At 42.7% G+C, this 21,391-nt stretch overlaps 1 protein-coding gene across 5 annotated transcripts in view; it reads left to right on the plus strand.

Annotated features, from left to right (window-relative positions):
- tnrc18 (trinucleotide repeat containing 18) overlaps window positions 1-21,391 on the plus strand; it is a 101,070-nt gene that overhangs the window by 44,244 nt on the left and 35,435 nt on the right. For 2 of the 5 annotated variants that reach the window (XM_062964625.1, XM_062964623.1), the window contains exons 5-15: window positions 4,075-4,177; window positions 5,109-5,314; window positions 8,407-8,553; window positions 10,618-10,802; window positions 11,971-12,397; window positions 13,928-14,905; window positions 15,806-15,981; window positions 17,092-17,228; window positions 17,635-17,763; window positions 19,326-19,500; window positions 20,515-20,881. In XM_062964625.1, the coding sequence (XP_062820695.1) occupies window positions 4,075-4,177; window positions 5,109-5,314; window positions 8,407-8,553; window positions 10,618-10,802; window positions 11,971-12,397; window positions 13,928-14,905; window positions 15,806-15,981; window positions 17,092-17,228; window positions 17,635-17,763; window positions 19,326-19,500; window positions 20,515-20,881 (3,030 nt within the window). The remainder of the gene's footprint in view (window positions 1-4,074; window positions 4,178-5,108; window positions 5,315-8,406; window positions 8,554-10,617; window positions 10,803-11,970; window positions 12,398-13,927; window positions 14,906-15,805; window positions 15,982-17,091; window positions 17,229-17,634; window positions 17,764-19,325; window positions 19,501-20,514; window positions 20,882-21,391) is intronic. The other 3 variants (XM_062964626.1, XM_062964624.1, XM_062964627.1) reach the window with 3 other exon arrangements.

The raw sequence follows: 21,391 nt of genomic DNA on the forward strand, positions 1-21,391 counted from the left end.
ACAACAGGGACAAGCCCGAAACAATGACACAACATATTTCAACGATACACAAAATAAAATAATGGACAATCCATTAAAATCCCAGCAGATAATAATAATAATAATAATAATAATAATAATAATAATAATAATAATAATCACACAGTCCTAGACACTTGGGAAGTGTTCGACTTGTGATTTTGTGATACGAAATCCAGCATATCTATCTTGTTTGCTGTGTCATACAGTAATAATAATAATAATAATAATAATAATAATAATAATAATATCACACAGTCCTAGACACTTGGGAAGTGTTCGACTTGTGATTTTGTGATACGAAATCCAGCATGTCTATCTTGTTTGCTGTGTCATACAATAATAATAATAATAATAATAATAATAATAATAATAATAATAATAATATTATCACACAGTCCTAGACACTTGGGAAGTGTTCGACTTGTGATTTTGTGATACGAAATCCAGCATATCTATCTTGTTTGCTGTGTCATACAATAATAATAATAATAATAATAATAATAGTAATAATAATAATTTTATCACACAGTCCTAGACACTTGGGAAGTGTTTGACTTGTGATTTTGTGATACGAAATCCAGCATGTCTATCTTGTTTGCTGTGTCATACAATAATAATAATAATAATAATAATAGTAATAATAATAATTTTATCACACAGTCCTAGACACTTGGGAAGTGTTTGACTTGTGATTTTGTGATACGAAATCCAGCATGTCTATCTTGTTTGCTGTGTCATACAATATAATAATAATAATAATAATAATAATAATAATAATAATAATAATACTTTATTTATACCCCGCCATCCTGGCTCCAGAGAAGAGCTTCAATCCGATTGCCTTGCTCCTTGCTCTCAGCTTTATTTTTTGGCTTGGCTTGGTCCCTCTCTAGCATTGAATCTTTTAGATATTTCTTTTATTTTCTTGATTCTTTTTATTTAGTGGGTCTAGGAATTTGAAAAGTATGGGACGGGTTGATGGATGAGTGTGCACACGCGTTTGAGGACCTTCTCTGAATTGCAAAATAATATTCTCCAAAAACATGGTTTTAAAGAAATTCCTAAAAATCAGGGGATGACCCAAACGTTCCGAAACTTGGTGGGTTAACAGTGGTAAATGTGTCCTCCAAGTGTGGCCATTTTCATCCCAATAGCCCTACAAATGATGGGAAGGGGAGCTGTGCAAAGTCCTCCTCCCATTTGTTGCCAATGGGTCGAAACTAGCTGCATTTTTTGGATGCTATTCGGCTACGTGCCCGTTTTTGGAAAGCACGCGAAAATGGATTTAGGAGTCTCCCGAAATTTGGACAGCGGAAATGTATCGAGGTTGAACCAAAATGCACAAGCCTAGTGTATAGTGTGTGGTGTTGTATTAAGCCTGGGGCCAGTGTGTGAATTCCGGCCCGCTCCGCCAGACGTGTTGCTTTATTTTCGGGCGAAATTGAGACTTGGCGCTCTCTCAATGCCGTCCATCCTCCGCCGGTTTCGGCCTATTGTTGTTGTCATTCCGGGGCCTTCGTGGCTGCCCCGTTGATTTCTTTCCCACAGCCTGTCCTTTTGCTTTGGCCGGAGCCCAAAATGCGGTGGACGGAGCCCGCGGGGAGGGGAAAACAAGGCCCGCTTTTTGTCGCGTTGCTAAGTGACGGGTTTGGCTTTTACGGGCGAAAACAAGGCCTTCCTTTCTCCCCCATCTCTCCCTCCATTCCCCAGCCATTGTTGATTATTTTGCATTATTTATTCACTTTGCTTGCTCCCACGAAGAGAGAAAACCCCGAAAAGCAAGGGCTATTTTGGTCATTTATTTTTATTTTTTTGGCGAGGAAACCTTCATCTTGAGGGTTTCCATCTTGGGATGGAGACCTCTTTCTATCCCCCTTTTTTTGGGATTTATTTTATGCTATAAAATACTATTTATGCAATAGTATTAAAAAACAATTCAGATTAAATCCATCCATTAAATCTCATCCAACATTTGCCTCCAGTCTCAATTCTGTCACAAGCTACGACTTTTCTTCCGACATGGATTTTCGTGCACGTTTATCCGTTTCTTGATGCAAACATTTTAATGCATTTTTTTTCCTGATCATTAGTCGTGCATATTTTATGTATGTCTGTGCAATTTGGAAAATAAAGAGACAACCAAGGTGGAGAGAAAGGACCGATGAGAGAAATGCGTAAAGCAAATCTTGGTTAAATGCACCTTTTCTTTTTTGCCCCTTGGCACCAGAAGCCAACCGTAGCCAGAAATAGAATAAAACTAAATAAGGCCTTAAGTCAGAAAGTGAGCAATGACTCCCAAAGCCTCCCAACTCCTTTAAAAATAATTCCCACAGATATTTTTCCAGCTATTTTTGTGTGTGCAACAACCAGCTATATCGACTACAGTTGGCCTCCAACTTTCTCAAAGGTTAGTGGTACAGAGCCTTGGCAAAAATGGGAAAAGGGAATATTTTAGGGACCCCAAAATACATAGAATCACAGAGTTGGAAGAGACCACTCGGGCCATGTAGTCCAACCCCTGCCATGCAGGAAAAGCACAATCAAATCACCCCTGAGAGATGGCCATCCAGCTTCTGTTTCAAAGCCTCAAAGGAATGAGCTTCAACCAGACTCTGAGGCAGAGAGTTCCACTGCTGAACAGTTCTTCTTACAGTCAGGAAGATGATGATGATGATGATGATTATGATTATTATTTTATTATGACACAGCAAACAAGATAGACATGCTGGATTTCGTATCACAAAATCACAAGTCGAACACTTCCCAAGTGTTTAGGACTGTGTGATATTTTATTATTATTATTATTATTATTATTATTTTATTATGACACAGCAAACAAGATAGACATGCTGGATTTCGTATCACAAAATCACAAGTCGAACACTTCCCAAGTGTTTAGGACTGTGTGATATTTTATTATTATTATTATTATTATTATTATTTTATTATGACACAGCAAACAAGATAGACATGCTGGATTTCGTATCACAAAATCACAAGTCGAACACTTCCCAAGTGTCTAGGACTGTGTGATATTTTATTATTATTATTATTATTATTATTATTATTATTATTATTATTATTTTATTATGACACAGCAAACAAGATAGATATGCTGGATTTCGTATCACAAAATCACAAGTCAAACACTTCCCAAGTGTCTAGGACTGTGTGATGTATTTTCGGATGATGCGTGCAGATCCCAGCAGGGTGGCCTTTTGCAGTTGGCAGATCGTGATTTTGTCAATGTCTATTGTTTCCAAATGCCGGCTGAGATCTTTTCGCACGGCACCCAGTGTGCCCATCACCACCGGGACCACCTGCACTGGTTTCTGCCAGAGTCTTTGCAGTTCGATCTTGAGGTCCTGATAGCGGCTGAGTTTTTCCTGTTGTTTTTCATCAATGCGACTGTCACCTGGGATGGCAACATCAATGATCCAAACCTTGTTCTTTTCCACCACTGTGATGTCTGGTGTGTTGTGTTCCAGAACTTTGTCAGTCTGGATTCGGAAGTCCCACAGTATCTCTGCGTGCTCATTTTCCAATACTTTTTCAGGTTTGTGATCCCACCAGTTCTTTGTTGCTGGCAGGTGGTACTTGAGGCATAAGTTCCAATGAATCATTTGGGCCACATAGTTGTGCCTCTGTTTGTAGTCTGTCTGTGCAATTTTCTTACAGCAGCTGAGGATATGACCAATGGTTTCGTCGGTTTCCTTGCACAGTCTACATTTTGGGTCATCAGCTGATTTTTTGATCTTGGCCTTAATTGCATTTGTTCTGATGGCTTGCTCCTGGGTTGTTGTTGTTATTATTATTATTATTATTATTATTATTATTATTATTATTATTATTATTATTCATAGTCTCCAGACCGTTGATCATTTTGGTTACCCTCTTCCTCTGGACACTTTCCAGCTTAGAGTCAATATTTCTTTTGAACTGTGTAGCCCAGAATTGGAGGGAGTTCTATAAAGTAAGCATGTGCAAGAACCACCAGAGAATGATAAACACACATCCATATTTATAAAGAGTCGGTTCATCTTTGTCATGTAGGGCATGGGCGTTCAGAAGAAGACTGTGGGGACGATCGGGCGCGCCATCGAGACAGTCACCTCCTGGCAAGTCGTCTGGAACGAGACCAAGAGAAGCTCCTCAGGTGAGCTTTCTTAGGCGGACTCCTAAGTATAGTAGGACTCCGTAACCACAGGACTCCTGTATGCGGTTTCAGTTACCCGGATCCAGTAGAGGAAATAGTCTCTCTAGTAATTTGCTATGCCTGAGAATGATTCTATAGTATGTCTGCTGTTAGGAAAGTCCAAAAGACCTGGAGGGAAGGCCGAAGTTGGCCCATGCCTGCCATACAAATACTATGTAGTTCTAGAACTCTTTTATATATATACTAGCTGTGCCCGGCCACGTGTTGCTGTGGCGAAGTATGGTGGTATGGGAAATAAAGTATTGAGGAACTGGTGGTAGTTAAGGTAAAGGGTAAAGGTTTTACCTTACATTAAGTCCATTATAAATGGGTTATATAGCTGTGTGGAAGGGCCTTGAGTCTACACTGCCATATAATCCAGTTAAAATCAGATAATCTGCATTTTATAGGCAGTGTGGAAGAGGCCTAAGTGAGGCCTAACTCTGCCTGTTCCCTGGGCTGAGTGGGTTGCTAGGAGACCAAGTGGGCGGAGCTTAGCCTTCTAACTGGCAGCAATTGGATAAAAACAATTCTTCCTCTCCCTCTAATTAGGACTTGATTTTTCTTTTCTTTCTGTTGTATGAACATAGAGGCATGGATGAGGGGTTGGGCTGCCAAGTTTAGTGTTTCTGGGATGTGTAGTTTTGTTGTTTTGTCCTAGGCCGAAATTTCGTTACCCTTTTATATATATAGATATAATAATCAAATCCATAAAAGTCAAACCTGCAGATGCGAAACTCTTGATTATTACATTTAAAAAGTCAGGGACTATTTTAAACCTAGGCATTTTAGGTGTGTGCCACTCGCAGTTAACATATTGTAGACCCAGAACGTTAACTTATCAAGGGCCGGCTTCAGACTCGTAATCTTCACTTGCCTCTGTTCCCTGTAGAGAAAGCAAAGAACTGGCGGACTTTGCTCGGATCCATCCGGCTGGCTGTGCCACCAACGGCTTGAACGCCAACCTCATGGTGACGGGAGGGCCACCCTTGGCCGGCTCAGGGCGGTGGTCTGCTGACCCAGCATCCCACCTGGCAACTCACCCGTGGCTTCCCAGGACGGGCAGCTCTTCCGTGTGGCTAGCCGGCCATCCGTATGGTGAGTCGTCAGCAAGGGGAATATACAGATTGGGCATGATCGCAGCTGCTAGTTATGGAGTTATCACTTAGTCTATACCAGTGATGGCCAACCTATGACACGCGTGTCAGCACTGACACGCCTAGCCATTTTTGCTGACACGCTGCCGCATGCAGATGGATTGGATGACTAATGTCTTTTGTGGCCAAATTTGGTGTGATTTGGTCCAGTGGTTTTGTTGTTTACTCCATGGGAATTATGCACATTACATTTATATATATATATATATATATATATATACACACACACACACACACACACACACACACACACACACATACATACATACTAGCTGTGCCCGGCCACGCGTTGCTGTGGCAAAGTGGTGGTGGTATTGGTTAAAAATTGTTGTGTAATTTTTATTTGACTTTATTTGCATTTTTTAAATTAATTTTATTGTAAGTTATATTTTTATTTATTATATTTTATTATTTTTAGTTATTTTCTGTTATTATAGTATTTTATTGTATTAATTTTTTAGTGTTTTTTATTATTTTTTATTGTATTATTTGTATTTATTTTATTTTTTATTCTTTTATTAACACTGGGCTGCTAGGAGACCAAGTGGGCAGAGCTTAGCCTTCTAAGTGGCAGCAACTGGATAAAAACAATTATTTCTCTCCCTCTAATTAGGAGTTTATTTTTATTTGCTTTTGGTTGTATCAACCTAGAGGCGTGGATGATGGGTTGTGTTGTCAAATTTCGAGGTTGGGGGGCCTGTAGTTTTGTTGTTTTGTGCGTCGCCGTGATGCCATCACTCTTTTATATATATAGATATAGATAGATAGAGAGAATATTATATCATTCTATTATTATTCTATTATTATTGTAGCATATTACCATATTATTACTATTATATTATTAATATATTATTCATTATTCATGACTACATTGAAACTAGAATAGAGAGAAATCAGCGTGGAAACTGCAAGAGGTACCATAGATTGTTTTACAGTAGAGTCTCACTTATCCAACACTCGCTTATGCAACGTTCTGGATTATCCCAACGCATTTTTGTAGTCAATGTTTTCAATACATCGTGATATTTTGGTGCTAAATTCGTAAATACAGTAATTACTACATAGCATTACTGTGTATTGAACTACTTTTTCTGTCAAATTTGTTGTATAACATGATGTTTTGGTGCTTCATTTGTAAAATCATAACCTAATTTGATGTTTAATAGGCTTTTCCTTAATGCCTCCTTATTATCCAACATATTCGCTTATCCAACATTCTGCCGGCCCGTTTATGTTGGATAAGTGAGACTCTACTGTAGTAAATAAATGCAGTAAATAAATAAATAATAAATAAATACATTTTAGACTTAGGCTCGCCCAAAGTCTGAAATGACTTGAAGGCACACAACAACAACAACAACAACAACTCTAATTAACTTGACTATCTCATTGGCCAGAAGCAGGAGCACACTTTCCATTGAAATCCTGATAAATGTATGTTGGTTAACATTATTTTTATTTTTAAATATTGTATTGTTCTTTCATTGTTCTTGTTATTGTTGTTGTTGTTATAATGTTATACAATATAATACTAATAATAATACCATATAATAATATTAATTATATGTTATATATTACATATAATATTACAGTATAGTGGTATAGTTCAATGTAGTAATATATTGTATGTACATAAAGCTGCTCTGAGTCCCCTTCAGGGTGAGAAGGGCAGGATATAAATGTAATAAATAAATATAGTAAATGAATAAATAAATAATTTTAGACTTAGGCTTGGCCAAAGTCTGAAATGACTTGAAGGCACACAACAACAACAACAACAATCCTAATTAACTTGACTATCTCATTGGCCAGAAATAGGCCCACACTTCCCATTGAAATCCTGATAGGTTTATGTTGGTTACAATTGTTTTCATTTTTAAATATTGTATTGTTCTTTCGTTGTTGTTGTTTTGCACTACAAATAAGGGCAGGATATAAATGTAATAAATAAATATAGTAAATGAATAAATAAATAATTTTAGACTTAGGCTTGGCCAAAGTCTGAAATGACTGGAAGGCACACAACAACAACAACAACAACAACAACAACAACAACAACTCTAATTAACTTGACTATCTCATTAGCCAGAAGCAGGACCACACTTCCCATTGAAATCCTGATAAATGTATGTTGGTTAAAATTATTTTTATTTTTAAATATTGTAATTAACTTGACTATCTCATTAGCCAGAAGCAGGACCACACTTCCCATTGAAATCCTGATAAATGTATGTTGGTTAAAATTATTTTTATTTTTAAATATTGTAATTAACTTGACTATCTCATTAGCCAGAAGTAGGACCACACTTCCCATTGAAATCCTGATAAATGTATGCTGGTTAAAATTATTTTTATTTTTAAATATTGTAATTAACTTGACTATCTCATTAGCCAGAAGCAGGACCACACTTCCCATTGAAATCCTGATAAATGTATGCTGGTTAAAATTATTTTTATTTTTAAATATTGTAATTAACTTGACTATCTCATTAGCCAGAAGCAGGACCACACTTCCCATTGAAATCCTGATAAATGTATGTTGGTTAAAATTATTTTTATTTTTAAATATTGTAATTAACTTGACTATCTCATTAGCCAGAAGCAGGACCACACTTCCCATTGAAATCCTGATAAATGTATGTTGGTTAAAATTATTTTTATTTTTAAATATTGTAATTAACTTGACTATCTCATTAGCCAGAAGCAGGACCACACTTCCCATTGAAATCCTGATAAATGTATGTTGGTTAAAATTATTTTTATTTTTAAATATTGTATTGTTCTTTCATTGTTGTTGTTGTTGTTGTTTTTGCACTACAAATAAGACATGTGCAGTGTGCATCAGAATTTGTTTGTATTTTTTTTTTTCCAAATGATAATCCGGCCCCTCAACAATCTGAAGGATTGTGGACCGGCCCTCGGCTTAAAAAGTTTGAGGACCCCTGGTCTATACTCTACTAAAATGGTTTTACTTTGTTTTAATGTGACATTTTAAAGTGTATTTCTCCCAAGTGACCCCTGTCGTCCTCCCAGGACTGGGCCACCCTTCCTTGCACCAAGGCATGGCTCCCGGCTTCCCCGCGACCATCGGTGGAGCCTTGTCTTCCGCCTACCAGTTTGCCAGGGACCCTCAGTCTGGCCAGCTTGTCGTGATCCCCAGTGAGCACCTGCCACACTTTGGTGAGTGTCCGAAAAAAAGTAAGCCTTGGTTTTGCTGTTTTATATTAGGGACACCATTCTACTACACCAGACATGGGTGTAGTAGAATAGCTTAGAGCAGGGGTCCCCAAACTAAGGCCCGGGGGCCGGATGCGGCCCTCCAAGGTCATTTACCTGGCCCCCGCCCTCATTTATAATATAATATTTAAATAATATATTATATATACATATGATATTGATAATATTATCATTTTACACAATGTAATACTAATAATAATACCATATACTGTAATAATATTAATTACATGTTATATATTACATATAATATTACAGTATAGTGGTATAGTTCAATATAGTAATATATAATGCTAATATTGTGCTATGCTAATAATATAATATATTGTATGTACATACAGCTGCTCTGAGTTCCCTTCGGGGTGAGAAGGGTGGGATATAAATGTAGTAAATAAATGTAGTAAATGAATAAATAAATAATTTTTGACTTAGGCTCGCCCACTTGATTTGAAGGCACACAACAACAACAACAATAACAATAATCCTAATTAACTTGACTATCTCATTGGCCTGATAGGTTTATGTTGGTTAAAATTGTTTTCATTTTAAAATATTTTATTGTTCTTTCATTGTTGTTGTTGTTTTGCACTACAAATAAGACATGTGCAGTGTGCATAGGGATTTGTTCGTATTTCTTTTTCAAATGATAATTCGGCCCCTCCACAGTCTGAAGGATTGTTGACCGGCCCCCTGCTTAAAAAGTTTGAGGACCCCTGAGTTAGACTAATAAGCTTAGGAATTGTGGGAGTTGAAGTCCAAAACACCTGGAGGGTTGAAGTTTGCTCATGCCTGAACTACAACATGGTTTATTATCAAACTTGACCCTCCTCAAGCAAAGCACAATATAGCGGTAAAGCAGTCAAATACAGTTTTCAAATCAAGTTAGTTTATATGGTTACTAGCTGTGCCCGGCCACGCGTTGCCGTGACATATGGGAATCCTTTGTTGGCCAGGAGGAATAGTAGAATCACAGAATAGTAGAGTTGGAAGAGACCTCATGGGCCATCCAGTCCAACCCCCTGCCAAGAAGCAGGAAATCACATCCAAATAGAATCATAGAATAGTAGTAGTGAATAGCCTTGCAGCCTCAAAGCCTGGCCGATTTCTTCTTATGGGAATCCTTGTTTGGTGAGTTAGAATGCAACGGAATACGCTTTCTGCTTGGAAGCCTGGGAACTTGCGTTCTAGGGGAATGGTTGTTTGGGCTGCTAGAATTGCAATGAATAGCCTCGCTGCTTAAAAGCCTGTCTGCTTGCTACCTAGGGGGCTCTTTAGTTGGCCAGCTTCAATAGGAAAGAGTAGTATCGCTGCTTCAAAGCCTGGCCGCCTTCTACCAAGGTTAATCCTTTGTTGGTTTGGTTAAATTGCACTGAATAGCCTTGCAGCCTCAAAGCCTGGCCGATTTCTTCTTATAGGAATCCTTGTTTGGTGAGTTAGAATGCAACGGAATAGGCTTTCTGCTTGGAAGCTTTGGAACTTGCGTTCTAGGGGAATAGTTTTTTGGGCTGGTAGAATTACAGTGAATAGCCTTGCTGCTTCAAAGCCTGGCTGCTTACTACCTAGGGGAATCTTCAGTTGGCCAGCTTCAATAGGACAGAGTAGTATTGCTGCTTCAAAGCCTGGCCGCCTTCTACCAAGGTTAATCTGGTTAAATTGCACTGAATAGCCTTGCAGCTTCAATGCCTGGCGGTATTATACCTAGGCCAATCCATGTTTTTTTTGGGTGTGTGTGTGAGTGAAAGACATACCTTGAATGTTTTGGTGTATTGTGGCCAAATTTGGTGTGATTTGGTTCAGTGGTTTTGTTGTTTACTCAGTCCTACAAACGTACATTACCTCTATATATATATATATATATAGATAGATAGATAGATAGATAGATAGATAGATAGATAGATAGATATGGTTGCTGCAACTCCTCACTGGTTTCTGCAAATACACCCTGAGCTTGTTGTTTTGCGTTACCATCTTGTTCTGACTCGCTGCCTGTTGTCTCGTAATGAATTCCAGCGGAGCTGATGGATCGCGCGCCACCCCTCTGGCCCGCTGTGTACCCCCCGACGAGGAACTCTCTCCAGCATGCCCACCAGCTCCAGCTCTTGTCTCACCAGCAACTCATCCGCCAGCATGAGCTGTACATCCTCCAGCAGCAGGCAGCACATGCCATGGAGCTGCACAGGAGTGCGCAGCTGGTGGTAGGTTCCAGAGTCCTCCACGAGCCCATCTGTTATTCTTGCAACATGTAGAAGAGTCCCTTTAGATCAGTGGCTCCCAAACTTATTTGGCCTGCTGCCCCCTTTCCAGAAAAAATAGGACTCAGCGCCTCCTGGAAAGGGGGCGTGGCTTAAAGGGGTGGGCGTGGCTCCTGCTCAAGAGGGCGGGGCTGAGCCTCTCCCTTAGTCCAAGATGCAGGGCTGCGAGGGGAGGTGGGCGGGGCCACAAATGGACAGCCAGGACTGGGATGGGCGGAGTTACGAACTCTGAGGTAGGGCTGAGCTTCTATACTTATCCTGCGGTGCCTGCCAGGACACAGGGGGTGGGGCTAGAGGAAGGGGCGGGGCCTCTTCCCAAGTGCCTGATGGGGCTGGACCTCTATACCCTGCCCCCATGTTCTAACAAGTGTCTTGGGGGAGGTATACAGAGGCTCAGCCCTGTCTCATGCTCTTGGGAAGAGGCCCCGCCCCCACCCCAGCCCTGCCCTTTAGTCGTAAAAGGCCTCTCAGGAGAAATATAGAAGCTCAGCCCTGTCTCGCGCTCTTGGGAAGAGGCCCCGCCCCCACCCCAGCCCCACCCTTTAGTCCTAAAAGACCTCTCAGGAGAAATATAGAGGCTCAGCCCTGTCTCATGCTCTTGGGAAGAGGCCCCGCCCCCACCCCAGCCCTGCCCTTTAGTCGTAAAAGGCCTCTTAGGAGAAATATAGAGGCTCAGCCCTGTCTCGGGCTTTTGGAAAGAGGCCCCGCCCCCACTCCTAGCCCCGCCATTTAGTCCTAAAATGCTTCTCAGGAGAGGTATAGAGGCTCAGCCCTATCTCGTGCTCTTGGGAAGAGGCCCGCCCCCACCCCAGGCCTGCCCTTTAGTCCTAAAAGGCCTCTCGGGAGAAATATAGAGGCTCAGCCCTGTCTCAGGCTCTTGGAAGGAGGCCCCGCCCCATTCCCCTGTGTCCCAACAAGTGCCTCAGGAGAGGTATAGATTCTCAGCCCTGTCTCCGGCACTTGGGAAGAAGCCACGCCCACTCCTCTGGCCCCGCCCCCATGTCCTAATATGTGCCATCACCGCCCCCATGGATCGCTCCAGCACCCACCAGGGGGCGGTAGCACCCACTTTGGGAATCACTGCTTTAGATTGGCTCCCTTTTCCCAACAGGAGAGGCTAAAAGCTAGCGAGCAGCGGGTGGAGATGGAAGAGAAGCTGTCCAAGCGAAACCTGGAGAGCGCCAAGGCCGGCCTGGCCCCTTCCAACGCCGGCCTCTTGCACCGGAAGCCCCCCGTTCTGTCCCCCAGCCTGTCTGCGTCCTACAGCAAGGCCGTGAGTCCACCTCTCCTGTCTCCCAGGGCCTCGCCCGTGTCTGTGCTCAAAGCTGAGGTTATCCAAAAGATGGAAGAGCCGCCTACGCAACCGGCCTATTCCTACCCCGCGACTCCCATCTCCCACCCCTCTAGCCCGCCCCCCGCTTCTCCGCCCCCCGTCCCCACCATGCCTCCAAAGGAAGAGGAAGGACCCGAGAGTGTGGAGAAGAAAGAACTGGAGCTGGAGAAGGACGCCTCCAGTCCGTATCAGGCCCTGTTCCCAGGTAAGAGAGCGGCCCGGCGGCGGAGCACCCGTGTGCTTTTCTCCCTTCCCCTTGGTTTCCTTTTTCTTTCCTGCTTCCTTCCTGCTTTCTCTCCTGCCTCACGCCCTTCCTGCATCAAACAGCATGTCTGGGTTTGGTGGTAATGTAGGGACCATAAGCCAGAAATAGTAAACTTTTGCCTAACATAGCTTTGCCTCTGCATATATCATATAGCCTTTATATAGACAATAGAAGCACTTGGTATGAACCAAAGTAGTATGTGCAACACAGGGCATGTGTCCTTCCCTTCCTGTGAGCTGGTGCCTTTCTCCAGGAAGTTCCAAGACCAAAAGTTAGCTTGAAATCAACAAGTGATGTCACAGGTATCACTTATGCCAAGTAGGTGTGGAAGGTGGGGAAGATCCTCAGCCATTGGTCAATTCTAGATAAGCCAAGAGGTATAAATTCTTTGTTTGCTACGCATATGTTGCGACGGCCAAAATGTGGGTACCTACAGCTGTTTTGCCTTATCATCAGCTGTGATAATAATAAAAGGCTTGTTTTATTGCTCTCCTGGAATTCTCTCCTTTACTTCCCCTCCGGGCTAGTCTCCAACAGTTCTGCACTTTTACATTAGGGATGTAATTTTTTTGAAATTTACCAGTAGTTGCGGCATTTCCCACCCTTGTCTTATACTCAAGTCAATACGTTAGTTTTTTTGTGGCAAAATAAGGTGCCTCGGTTTCTATTCGAGTCGGCTCATACTCGAGTATATACAGTATGTGCTTTTCTTTTGAACAGATTTTCCCGCTCATATGCAAACACATGAAATTTACCAGTAGTTGCTGCATTTCCCACCCTCGTCTTATACTCGAGTCAATACGTTAGTTTTTTGTGGCAAAATAAGGTGCCTCGACTTCTATTCAAGTCGGCTTGTACTCGAGTATATACAGTATGTGCTTTTCTTTGGAACGGATTTTCCCGCTCATATGCAAACACATGAAATTTACCAGTAGTTGCTGCATTTCCCACCCTTGTCTTATATTCAAGTCAATAAATTTTCCCAGGTTTTTTTTGTGACAAAATAAGTTGCCTCGGTTTCTATTCGAGTCGGCTTATACTTGAGTATATACAGTATGTGCTTTTCTTTGGAACGGATTTTCCCGCTCATATGCAAACACATTAAATTTACCAGTAGTTGCTGCATTTCCCACCCTCGTCTTATACTCAAGTCAATACGTTAGTTTTTTGTGGCAAAATAAGGTGCCTCGGTTTCTATTCGAGTCGGCTTACACTCGAGTATATACAGTATGTGCTTTTCTTTGGAACTGATTTTCCTGCTCGTATGCAAACACATTGACTTCTAATCAATGGATTGATTAATAAATAATAATCAATGCCTACTGTGGTCAAAATGAGAGCGACTTTCTATTCCCAAGGCTAATATCTTATCTGTGACAGTTGGGGAAACAACTTGATTCAAATTTGGGGATATTTCCGGGGACAAAGGGTTCCTATTCATCTTATCTGCTTTGGTTGTTGTTGTTGTAGAAATTCCATCGGGATACCCATTCCAGTCCCTCCCAGCATCCTTCCGGAGACATTACCCGTACCTCCTTCAGCCGACCGCTGCCTCAGATGCCGACGGCCTGGCTCCGGACGTCCCGCTGCCCACCGGAGACCCCGAGCGCCTGGCCCTTTCTCCCGAGGTCAAACCCATCCATCTCTCCCCGTCCAAAATGGTCAAACCCATCCAGACTGTGGAGGAAGAGGAGTCTTTGGAAGAGAGGGTGAAAACAGAGGTGGAGCTGGACGAAAACCAGGAGGATGTTCTCTGTGAGCCGGAGATGGAGGCTTTGAGCATGGCAGACTCGGTTGCCCTTCCCGTCCAGGACGTGAGCAATTGCGCCCTTCTGTTGCATCATGCCAAAGCCCTGCAGTGCGAGGAAGAACGTGACGATGAAGACGAGGAGGAAGATGAAGAAGAGGACGAAGAAGACGCTCTCCAGGAGTGCCCGCCTGCCTATCAAGGGATGCCCTGCTCCGTGGAATTGGAGTCCCAAGTGGAAGCCACCAGTGACGTTGAATCTTGCCCGGTCCACATTGACTACAATGGGGCTTTGTTGCACACTGAACTACCTGAAGCGGACCTCATCCCTCGGCCAGAAGGTCCTTGCGTGATCTCAGAAATGCCTCACATCCGCTCTCCCCGGACAAGGAGGGAATTTCCTAGCACATTTCAGGAAGAGGAGGAGGAGCCCATGTTGGGGGGTGAGGAGGCCTCCTGCCAAGTCCCACACCTGGACATCAAACCAGACGACCCTTTAGCTGGCATGAACGTCTTGGCGGCGGCAGCCGAACTGCCCCAGGCGTGCTCCTTCCTGCCGAGCGATGGCATCACCCAGGAGGCGGTGGTCAACCTGGAAGTGTCCTCCTCCCTCTCGCCAGAGCACACCTTCCTGCAAGGGATCACCTTGTTGAGTGAAATCGCCGAGATCGAGCTGGAGAAGAGGAGGCAGGAGATGCAAGGTGAGGTTGGGACGTGGTGCGGGACTCGTGTCTCCATGAGCATGTTATATATATAAGTGATGGCATCACGGCGACCGGCAAAACAACAAAACTACAGGCCCCCCAACCTCGAAATTTGACAACACAACCCATCATCCACGCCTCTAGGTTGATACAACAAAAAGACAAGAAAAATAAAGTCTTAATTAAAGGGAAAGGAATAATTGTTTTTATCCAATTGCTGCCAGTTAGAGGGCTAATCTCTGCCCACTTGGTCTCCTAGCAACCAACTCAGCCCAGGGGACAGGCAGACTTAGGCCTCACTTAGGCCTCTTGCACAGATTATCTAATTTGCACTGGTTTATATGGCAGTGTAGACTCAAGGCCCTTCCACACAGCTATATAACCCATTTGTAATTTTATATTATCTACTTTGCACTGGATTATCTTTACCTTAACTACCACCAATTTCTCAATACTTTATTTCCCATACCACCCTACTTTGCCACAGCAACGTGTGGCCGGGCACAGCTAGTATATATATATAAATGACCAGCAACAGAAAATGTACAAGCATCAGAATAGCATAGAAACGTATACAATTAGATATAATAATAATAATAATAATAATAATAATAATAATAATAATAATAATAATAATAATAATAATAACTGCAAAAGGCCACCCTACTGGGATCTGTGCACACCATCCGAAAATACATCACACAGTCCTAAAAGCTTGGGAAGTGTTCGACTTGTGATTTTGTGATACGAAATCCAGCATATCTATCTTGTTTGCTTTGTCATAAAATAATAATAATAATAATAATAATAATTTTAACCTCCATCTCCCCAACGGGGACTCGGAGCGGCTCACATATATAATATATAATATCATAAATGAAATACCATATATTTCAGCAGGGATGGAGAACTTCCCCATCCGCCCGACCCTGGAGAGCCTGCTAGCTGCCAGCACCCAAATGCTGATGGAAGTCCTCTCCACGCCCTTCGTGGATGGCCTCAAGAACATCCGTCTTCCTCGAGAACTGAATCCCAACAAAAAGTACAGCTGGATGCAAAAGAAAGACGAAGCGGTGAGTAGTTCTTTTCTACCAGCTTTGCTCTTCCTAGTGAAGGAAAGAAATTCACGGGAACGGATGCTGCAAGGCATCACATCTTGGCCCTTCTTAGTCTTTGGACAGTAGATGGTCATTGAATACAAGGTCTTGTAGCTATATTTCAGAGGAAGAACTTGCAAAACAATCCTGAATATTCTTTGCCTTGGGCATCTCGGTTTCCATAAATTGATAGATGACTTGTAGGAACATTATCAAGAAGTGAGATTTAGCTTGGGAATCAATATTTGATGGATTTGTCTAGTTTCTTTTGAAAGTATTTGCAGAGTTGCTCCAGCCTTGTACAAGGTCCAGATTATGACCTGCTCTCCCACCCACAAGGTCATACTTCTAAACCAGTGCTTCTCAATCTTCCTAATGCCGCGACCCCTTAATCCAGTTCCTTATGTTGTGGTGACCCCAAACCAACCATAAAATTATTTCCGTTGCTACTTCATCACTGTCATTTTGCTACTGTTATGGATCGTAATGTAAATATCTGATATGCAGGATGTATTTTCATTCAATGGACCAATTTGGTACAAATACTCGATGTGCCCAAATTTGAATGCTGGTGGGGTTGAGGGTATCCCACAAAAATATTTCATAATTGTCATTTTGCTACTGTTATGAATCATAATGTCAATATCTGACATGCAGGATGTATTTTAATTCATTCAAATACCTGGTACGCCCAAATTTGAATACTGGTGGAGTTGAGAGGGGGATCAATTTTGTCATTTGAGAGTTGTAGTTGCTGGGATTTATAGTTCACCTACAATCAAAGAGCATTCTGAACCCCACCAACGATGGAATTGAACCAAACTTGGCACACACAATTCCAATGACGAACAGGAAATACTGGAAGGATTTGATGGGCATTGACCTTGTGTTTGGGAGTTGTAGTTTACCTACATCCAGAGAGCACTGTGGATTCAAACAGTGAGGAATCTTGACTAAAATTGGCACAAATACTGTTGGATAGGGCATGTGCTGTACTGTTGAGTTGAACCACCACCTTTTCTTTCCTCCTACCCCACTGCACTCCTTTTCTAAATTCTTGTGGTTTTCTAAACATTTTCCTCCCAGATGTACTCCATCAAGTCATCTGTTGAGAACATGGACGCAATGGAGTTGGACTACAGGATGAGGCTGGCCGAACTGCAGAGGAGGTACAAGGAAAAACAGAGGGAACTGGTGAAGCTGCAACGGCGGAGAGACTCCGAGTAAGTAACTCAGAGATCGTCCGGTGACCTCTGGCAGGTTGCGACACAGTTGTCTTCTTTCGAGTCACACCTTGAGGACTTCTCCGTCCTTCTCTTGGTCCATCAGTGTGTTTGTTGGTAACTTGGTGGCTCATTACACGTGCTAGACATGTTTTGGTTGTGCAAGCACTCCATTAGTGGCGGCCTTCCTGGAGGTTTTGGGTTTTGAGTAGGTCGGTTTAGTGTTTTGTTGACGACGGATCAGGGCTCTTCTGAGTTAGCTTTGGTTTTTTCTAATTCCTTTTGTAAATTACTTTGGTCTCATTTCCCCTTTCCCAGAATTAATTTTCCTCCCCTTTTTGTTTTTTGAACAAATTTACGTTCTAGTTGCTTTCGGTTAACGGTCAAGCGTATGGTTTTTTTAAAGGGAAAATCATGACGAGAAAAGTAGAAGCTTGGCCAGACGAGGCCCAGGAAGGCCCAGGAAGAGGAAGCATGGATCGAGTGCTCTGTCGCCTCCTAAGGAGAGAGGGAAGAGCGGCTGCAGGAGCGGAAAGTAAGAGCCGGGCGGTGGGGGCAAAGGGTTCCTGGCACAGGGGGTTCTGCCCCGGAAGGGTCACCTACACACACTCACACACAAGCACACACATGCGCTCTCTGTCTTTTGGCATCGTGTCCTGAATCGTGGACAAGAAGGGTTTCACGATGAAGCATGTGGCAGCTTGGGTGCTTTGTGTTGAAGGTCATGCCTTTCGGACTGGGGAAGCGGCCATGGCATGGACATGGAATGAATAAGGCGGGGAGGCATTGGTGAAAGAGCAGCAGATGGAACGGGTTGCTTGGTGGTCATCAAAGCTACTGCCTTGATAATAATAATAATAATAATAATTTTATTTTTATACCCCGCCCCATCTCCCCGGAGGGACTCGGGGCGGCTTATTTGGGAACAAGCCCATGTAAGTCCTGCTCTGTCTATCTGCCATTCTTCCTCTTTTAGCTTCCGTTCTGCTCTCACGCCATCTTAGTTGAAAGTTGGACTTCAACTGCTAGGTTGGCAGGAGCTAGGGCTGACAGCAGGGGCTCGCTCCAACCCGTGACTTCGATCTGCCAGCAGATTTAACAGTTGTGCCACTGCTGCCCCACTATGTGCAGGATTATTCTGTTTTGCTTGTTCCTTTCCTATTCTGCAGCTTTTTCTCAAAAGCAAGGCTTAAGCGAGCTCTGCTTGGCTGAATGTTGTGGACCTGGTCATTCCTCCCGTCTTTCGCTCCATGAAATGCGTATTTAGGCCCAGCAGAGTTGCCAAGGGCCTAAAGGGCAACTGGGTGCCTTGCTCCTGCCATGTTTCTGCTTGTCTCTTTTTTACTTTCTGCCAAATGTTTCTATCAAGGTTTTTATCCCTTCGTTGTGCCTTCTGTGTTTTATTTCCTTTGCCAGTTTCAAAAAATTCAGAGGCATTTGTGTATGTCTGTGTGTTTCTTCATTTCTCTATCAAATGTAATGGAAAATCTGAAGAAGCAATGTCCTTTGTCTTGAGCAGTGCTTCCCAACCAGCCCTAACCTGTCATGGCACATGTCGAAAATTCAGTGTGCTCTTGAGGCAGCCATTCCCAAACTTTGGTTTTCCAGGAGTGGTCTATTATGATTTCATTCCTTTTTCCTAATTTTTTAACAGTGATTTTTGATGAACCTCTTTATGTGAAAATTTTAATTTTTTTAACTTTGTTCTTAACTTGATGCAAGGGGCCTCTGGTGGCACAATGGGTTAAACCCTTGTGCCGGCAGAACTGCTGACTTGAAGGTTGGGTTGCTGACCTGAAGTTTGCCGGTTCGAATCCGGGGAGAGCGTGGATGAGCTCCCTCTGTCAGCTCCAGGTCCATGCAGGGACATGAGAGAAGCCTCCCACAAGGATGGTAAAACATCAAAAACATCCAGGCAATGTCTGCTGGGCAACGTCCTTGCAGAGGGCCAATTGTCTCGCACCAGAAGCAACTTGCAGTTTCTCTAGTCGCTCCAGACACACACACAAAAACTTGATGTGAGCTACCTTCGGTCTTGACATGGGAGACAATCAACTAACCAACCAGTCAAATCCCTTTTTTCATCTTGTTTTCCAGACTAAGCAAGTCCTTACTCCTCTCTGAAGACTCGGAAACTGGTGAAGGCACCCGGAAGAGACACAGAGGCATTTTCCTTGACGACGAAGAGGAGATGGAGAGCAGGACCGGGAGGATGAAAGGCAGGAATCGCAGCTGGGATGAGCAGGATGTCTTAGCCAACTTCTCCAATGAGGTTGGTACAAACCTGGTTTTATGTACCATATATACTTGAAGATAAGCCGAGTTTTTCAGCCTTTTTTTGAGCCGAAAAAACCTCCCTCAGCTTATAATGGGGTCAAGCTGGGCAGTGGAGCCCGGAGGCATTTGCTTGAAATAAATGATAGATTTATCTCTCCTCTTATCTGCCTTAACAGTGTGTTTTCTTTTCCAAAGCTTCCCTTGCTCTTAACCAAGGGAATGTTTTGAAAAGGGAAAGGAGAGGGAGAGAAGCCCTTGCAAGTCAGGAAAAAGAAAAAGAAATCTATTAATCTTATAAAAGCATATTTTATAATTATCAATATCTAGACATCTCTCTAGATAGATATGAATATAGATATATGGGGCTTGCAAATATTACAGGGGAAAATGTACACACAAAAATATATAGACATGTGTAGATAGATATAAACATAAATGTATAGGGCTTGCAAATATTGCAGGAGGGAAATGCTCATATAGAGAGAGGATTTGCAAACATATGTGAAATTCGTATATATAATTATAGATCTATATCTAGCTCTGCACTCGTATAGGCATTGATTATTTGCCTGTTACTTTGTTGGAAGTCGCTGCATTTCCCACCTTTGGCTTATACTTGAGTCAATAAGTTTTCCCAGTTTTTTGTGGTAAAATTAGGTTGCCTTGGCTTATATTCGGGTTGGCTTATACTTGAGTATATATGATATAGATGTATGTATTTTATTCCAGCAACTGTCCCAGTACCTGAAATGCTTTCTGGAAGTTGAAAGGGGAGGGAAAGAAGGCACTAGTTTGGGTACAAAGTACACTGTTGGGTTTTGAACATAGTCTGATGCATCTGGAAGTCACCAATTTGGGAAACAGTTCCTCAGGAGATGGCTAAGAATTTTTGGTTGACAGTCCTGACTAGTCATTGGATGAGAGAGATTAAAAACCATTGGCTATTGTAGCCAGTGGTATCTGCCCTGTCGTCACCGGTGCCCAATTCTTTTTTTCTTTCCTTTTGCAGCTAAAGATTAAGAAGAAGAAGCTGGCCTCCGATCAGGAGCAACTGGTGAGCAAGCTCGACAAAGCCCTGTCTCTCACCAGGCGCAACAAATTGAGATCGCCCTTTAAGTTTGCGGACGGCTCTGTGGGAAGGCAGAGAAACGGCGGCTGTTTCGGCAGTCGATACCTGTCGCCGCACGAGGCCTTCCTTGGCAAAGAGGACAAGAAGCACTTGGCCAAGACGATGAGCTTCTCTCTGAAGGCTTCCAAAGAAGGTAAAAACAAAATGTCTGGCAAAATGAAGAAGATGGAGGTGGGGCTCAGAGTCAAGGGCCACCTGAAGGTTTCCAGTTCACCAGCAATATCCGAAGCTAGCAGCTACTCCTACAGTAAGCCATTTCTCAAACCTTCCTTTGGCTCTTCCATGCTTTGTGTTCCCAGTGGGCTTTGTTAGAAGTAGAGATTGAGTCTCCTTTGCCTCACAGCAGCAATAGCGGAAGGGGCTGTGGATTGTTTGTAGATACAGACAGCTTCAGATATGAAAAAATGGCAGAACTTGAGTTCAAGAGGCCACTATAACCAAGAATGTGATCTAATACATTACTTCCTGTGAGCTGGTGCCTTTCTCCAGGAAGTTCCAAAGAGAGAAGAAAGCTCAGAGTAAACAAGTGAGGTCACAGGTATCGTTTATGCCAAGTAGGTGTGGAAGGTGAAGAAGGCCCTCAGCCATTGGTCAATTTTAGATAAGCCAAGACATATATTCTTTGTTGACTGCACACATGTTGCGACGGCCGTTTACATGTTAAGGACCCGTTAGAGTGGGTGCCTACGGCTGTTTGCCTTATCATCAGCTGTGATAACAATAAAAGCCTTGTTTTATTGCTCTCTTGGAATTCTCT

This window comes from Anolis carolinensis, unplaced genomic scaffold (genome assembly GCF_035594765.1).
Source record: "Anolis carolinensis isolate JA03-04 unplaced genomic scaffold, rAnoCar3.1.pri scaffold_13, whole genome shotgun sequence".
Taxonomy (NCBI): domain Eukaryota; kingdom Metazoa; phylum Chordata; class Lepidosauria; order Squamata; family Dactyloidae; genus Anolis; species Anolis carolinensis.